The sequence below is a fragment of the Elephantulus edwardii genome, unplaced genomic scaffold, assembly GCF_000299155.1.
Source record: "Elephantulus edwardii isolate Elephantulus edwardi_28Jun2011 unplaced genomic scaffold, EleEdw1.0 scaffold00030, whole genome shotgun sequence".
NCBI classification, from domain to species: domain Eukaryota; kingdom Metazoa; phylum Chordata; class Mammalia; order Macroscelidea; family Macroscelididae; genus Elephantulus; species Elephantulus edwardii.
Window position 1 is genome coordinate 19,958,691 of NW_006399780.1, and position 5,877 is coordinate 19,964,567.

Genomic DNA, 5,877 nt, shown 5'->3' on the forward strand with positions numbered 1-5,877 from the left:
TGTTTTTCCATGGCAGAACGTATGGCAGAGACTTGGGAACTCGCATGCCTGAAGCCAGGTTACTCTTATGTTCTGTAACTATGCTGGTTGCAGGGCTGCAAAAATAATGAAGAATTTGATTATGCAGGCATATCTGTATTTTTTTCAGGCAGGCACACAGACTACATTTATTTTTTAAATTGGGGAAAACCACCACCTACAATCATCAGAAATATGAACACATTTCAATCAAAACATCCCTACAATTAAAATGATTACCACTTCCTGAAAAGCTCACTGTTCTGTACAGACATTATGATGGCTCTAATAGTTTTCATTTTTCAGAAATTGAGATAAACAGCAATGCCATCTACTGTTCAGCTGCGTGACAGGCTCATCAACTCCTTCAATAAACACGATAAAAAGATGCCAAAACAAGTATACCAAAAGTAGAAACTCTCATAGAAATGAGGTAAAGTTGTATCAATGGAATCTATCTTTAAGTTTTACTGTCATAGTACATATACAAAATAGTTCATATTCATCAACTGACTTCAAGAGCTAAGGAAAAATTGGATAAGGGTTCTATTTGAAGAGTGGAAAAATATAAAGTTTAAAATTGTATTTCTTAATTTTTCAATCCAGAAGTATTTTCACTGAAGTCTGGAGCTTTAACCACAGTTTGAGTCTTGGTGGTAATGAAAAAAATCTTAAATTTTAAATTAGATCCAAATTCAGTGTGAAGAAGAGATGCATTCTCCACCCCCCCAGATATCCTAGATCTTCTAAATTCCAATCAAGAACTTAAAAATGATCTTTCCCCAGACATTAGTTACCGAGAATAAAAATGATACAAGTGGTATTAACTGGAGGATTTTTTAATGCTTTAAAAAAGCATTAAAGTAATGCATTAATAAAAAGCATTTTTTTAAAGCATTAAAATAATATGAACCTAGGGGGCAAACACTATCCAAATAAAAAACCCACAAACAGTCCCACAGACAATGTCTCTTGCCATTTTCTGTCTCTCTTGTTAGATTATAAACAGTGTCTTTTGTACTTGGCTATGGTTAGGAAAAAAGCATGCAACCCTTATATAAATAAGCAACAAAGGAATATCACACACAGAAAACAAAATTTAGGCTAAGTTAGCACCAAGATACTAAATTCATATTTAGGTAGCTTATTTTGGTAGTGCAACATTCTAATTTTGGGAGATAATGTGGGGAATACAACCATGTCATTTACCTGTTATTGCCACAGTAGTTGGCTGTACCCCAGACAAATGGGGTACTGGTCTGTTCCCACAAATCTGCAAAGAAAACAAAACAACAGCTTTCGGTACTATTATAGGTAAGATACCAGTTCATACTAGTTGAATTTTTAAGATGGGAAATAATATATGTAAGTTTAGAGAAACAAGAAAAAACAGATCAAGTATCCTGCCTAAGTGACATAGTAGGAGGAGGAATTTAATTGAAGGATATAAACATAAGCAACATAAATAATAATAAATGTGCCTAGTAACAACCATACACAGATGGTACTACACAATTTATGGGGAAAAACAGATGTAAAGAAGTGCTTTTTCTAATCAAGAAGGATAGGCTGTTATATGTGTCTACAAAGCGATACAAACATGCTCGTTTTGGGGGCCAATAAAAGTAATAAGGCAATCCAAACAACAGGGTATGTTCATAACAAAGGAAAATCTTCCTTCTGTCTTAAGCAAATAACTTGAAATTTAGACACTGTGGAGAAAAAGATGTAGAGGCACTTCACCTTTATCCCAGTCTTCATCACAAGGAGGACACTGCCATGTGCTCTCAGTGAGAGTCTCTTGTCCAAGGTTCCTTGTCTGATTGACTGTAAAAGAAGATTTCAACATTAAGAATGGGATAGCCTAAGTAAATATAGTTAAAGGAGGTAGGTCTTAAAAAGGTTGCAAGGTAATCTAAAGAGTTTTGTTTCTGAAAAATGATTAGTACAAACACAAAATACAGGGTACTTATTTCTTTGCTGATAAGAAGTATGAAACAGATGATAATGTCAATAAGAGGACTTTTATTTTCAGATAAATTATTTATAAAATGAATCAAATTGTTCTGAAGATTAAGTAGTCAAACAAAATGACAATCTTCCATTGTTAGGAGATAAAATCTCAAAGGCATATTGCTAATTTAAAATGATAAAAGATAAAAAAATCAATCTGATGATATGGAATACAAATTTCAAGGGGCAAACTTCTAATATGGAAATATTTTAGTTTTTTAATCTTACCAACATCCTGCTCAATACAACTCTTGTCATCACAGCTTGAGATATGATGACTGATTTCGGCCCGAGGAACCTGGTGGCGAGCATTGAAGGGACAGGTGGCTAATTTGTTTGCGACATCAGGATGATTCTATAGAAACAAAATTAAGGCAGCTGTCAGTTCTTTGAATCTGTTAAAGCCCAAGAGAGTGGCTCAGCCTTATTCTACAAATGGTTCCCTCAAAAAAATGCGTAGTTTAATACATAGGCAAACTCAACTCACAGTAGAATGTTGACAGATAATTAATTATAGCTCCTGCAGAATGTTGTTTGTTGTTATGTGCCGTTGAGTCGCTTGCGACTCATAGCAACCCTATGTACAACAGCCCTAAATCCGCTCTGTCCTGTGTCAATCGCACTGTCTCTGACACTCCCATCCCAATTATCCCAGTCACTGAATCAATCCACCTCATAGAGGGCCTTCCTCTCCTGCGCTGTCCCTCCACCCTCCCAAGCATGATGTCCCTCTCCAAGGACCGGTCTCTCCTCACAACATGTCCAAAGTATGTTAGACGGAGCCTCAGAATCCTTGCCTCCAAGGAGCCACCCGGTTTAACCCTTTCCAGACAAATCTGTTTGTTTTCCTAGCAGTCCATGGATTCTCAATACTCTTCTCCAGCACCACAGCTCAAAGGCATCAATTCTCCTTCTATCCTCCTTGGTCACTGTCCAACTCTCTGATGCATAACAAGTGATTGCGAAGACCATGGCCTGTATCAGACGCACCTTAGTCTCCAGAGAGACACCATTGCTCTTCAGTACTTTGGAGAGGTCCCTAACAGCAGACTTTCCCATGGCAATGCGCCTTTTAATTTCCTGGCTGCTGGTGCCAAGACTGTTGACTAGCAAACTAAAGCTGTGTACAATCTCAATCTCTTCACCATCCATCCTGATGCTGCCAATTGGTCCAGTGGTGAGAATCTTTGTCTTCTTGACATTGAGCCTCAATCCATATTGTAGGCTGCAGTCCTTGACACTCTGCAGCAGGCGCTTCAGGTCCTCTTCAGTTTCAGCAAGCAGGGTTGTGTCATCCGCATAACGCAGGTTGTTGATAAATCGTCCACCAATCTTGACCCCACATTTCAGACATTATTCCAATAATATTTAAGTATTTTTGTTATGATTAGAGAGTGACAACACAAATACGAGGGTAAAACAAATTTATAAAAAGCTAAGTAGTAAAGTTAGGGTTGGGTATTTGAACCATACTTTCTTTTCCTGTTTATTTCTCAGGATCACGAGATACAGGAGGCTGTAATGCCAGAGCTCTCTAAACATCTCTGAAAGCTGATGTTCAAAATGAATAGTAATGATAAAACCTACTCTTAGACTACACTGCAGTATTGTTCCTGCTATTCCAACACAATAGTGCTGGGAACAAAGCTGTTAGAAGCAAGTCACGAAACAGCAAAAGATGCAAACCAATGATTTTTCAGATTAAAACACGAATGCATACTTAAAGTAATGGTGCTTGAAATAAAGCTCAAACCAATCTGACCTTTATTTTGGTATTTAACCAAGAAAAAACTTAAACAGTACTGTCTACTCTATTGATCAGGTATCTTCTTTTAAAGCAACCTCCCCCCCAATTTGCTATTGTCCAAATCTGATAGTAAACATACCACCACTTATTAAGAAATTTATTAGAAGTAGTAAAGATATATCATAGATGAATCTCAAAAAATTAAAAATTATGTGAAATGGAGAGAAAGCTGGGGGGAGACCCCTAGAATTAAGAAAACTGAGAGGGCAGGAAATCTCTTTGCAAAGGTTTTGTGGTCAAAGAATAATTAAAGAGTACTAAGAGAGCCGTTAGAGCACAATCTTCTTATGCTATTTGACTCCCTTTCCAAAGCTATCCTTGGGAAATGTTTGGGAGACTAGGGAAAGATGTTACAGTGATGTGTTTTCATCCCTCTGTCTAGGACTAACTTTAAGGGATTACAGCTCTATAGAGTAAAAAGAGGTAAAGAAATAATCAGCAAAGGGGAGTGGCATCCACTTCCGAAACAGCTTGTCTCTGGAAAACACTATGAACATGGAGAAACGACCAAAGTTATACAAGTGTTGAGGTCTTTCGTTCATAGGGTCGCGATGAGTTGTCCAAGACTTGACGGCACTTAACAACAACAGGCTTATATGAGAAACACTCTTTAAAAGATAATTAAATGTGAATGCTATGCTTTGGATTAAATACTAAAATTATTTTCCAATCATACATCCTCACAATTTTGGCCTCTGTATATATTATCAGTATTTCAGTAACTCTTTCAGAGTACCTTAATGTACCAGCATTAGTTTAATTCGTTAAATCTATAAAAGACCTGACAGAAAACCTGATGAGGCCTGCTTCCCCGCTTCCCCCCCCACCCTCAGCATGCTTATTACTGACATGTGAAGAAAGTTATCTTTAGGAATAATCTTTTCTTGGGCTGACCTTTAACTATTCAACCTAAAATTTCTAAAGAAAAATTCCAGAAATAAGTATGTTATAGTAATAATTTCTTAGATTTCAGGAAAATGAACATATCAATTCATAAGTCATGAGGGATTGATTTCTCATTGCTAGCAGAAATTTATGTTTCTTAGGTTTTACAGAGGATGTAAAGATTCCAGAGTGTTAGAAATGGTACTTTGTCACTAGATGGGGGATGGGTGGTAAAAAAAGCCAAAAGAAGAAAAAACCATACATTCCAAGGAATAAACAAACTCCTTTACACAAATGGTGACATTTAACAAAGAGGTAGGTTCCCAAAACAATTCTGGCATTCAATGAAAACATTTATGCTATGAGAATTCAATGTTTAGAAAGTCTAGCTTTTAAAGAGAACTCAGGAGGACATTAAAAGACGAATTATGAAAAAAAAAGACGAATTATGAAAATAATCCCCTACCTTTCTGCACTTGATAAGATGATAAGGAAACCGGCAGGCCCTGATCTGGTGGTTTTTATCATAGGGGCACTGTAAAAGCTTTTCAGGGTCCAGGGAATCAACTGAAAAGAGAAAAATCTGTAAGAATAAAAAAGAACAGGTCCATGCAAAACTACATTGTTACATTAGATTGTCCAACTGAATGAGAATAGAATAAGATAGTCTAGAGGTTCTGTTTTTTTTTTTTTTTTGAGGAGGACTAAACATTTAGAAAAGTTAACTCTAAGCTAAAATATGTTAATCAATCTTACTAAGCACAGGCAAGAGATGCGCTCTTAGTTCATATCTGGTTATAACATACCATTGTTTTTACTGTTAGTTAACTTCAGTGCATAAAAACGAAATTTAAATGTAATAACAACTTTTTGTGAAAATGTTAATTCAGGGTCATTTTTAGTCTTCAGCTAATTCAGTCAGAGCTTTTCAACCAGTGGGTTAAAAGCTTGGATGGACTGTAGACTTGCCAATAAATCAATGTGACACTTCTTTATACCTGCATATACTCTTTTCCTCAAATCTTAGGGCAAGTTGAGGCAGTTCATCTCCTCCACCAATATCCCTTACTATTTACTGCTCACCAAGTTGTGCCAAGAAATCTGGAGAACGACCACTTGGCCAACTGACTGGAAGAGATCGATATTTGTTCCTA

At 36.6% G+C, this 5,877-nt stretch overlaps 1 protein-coding gene across 1 annotated transcript in view; it reads right to left on the minus strand.

The window, feature by feature from the left end:
* Position 1: 1 nt before the first annotated feature.
* Positions 2–5,877, minus strand: part of GTSF1 (gametocyte specific factor 1) — a gene marked incomplete at its 3' end in the record, with an annotated part of 13,105 nt that continues 7,229 nt past the window's right edge. The window contains exons 2-6 of the mRNA XM_006883986.1: positions 5,190–5,290; positions 2,260–2,386; positions 1,762–1,845; positions 1,228–1,291; positions 2–95 (exon numbers count right to left, since the gene is read on the minus strand). Of these exons, the coding sequence (XP_006884048.1) occupies positions 2–95; positions 1,228–1,291; positions 1,762–1,845; positions 2,260–2,386; positions 5,190–5,290 (470 nt within the window). The remainder of the gene's footprint in view (positions 96–1,227; positions 1,292–1,761; positions 1,846–2,259; positions 2,387–5,189; positions 5,291–5,877) is intronic.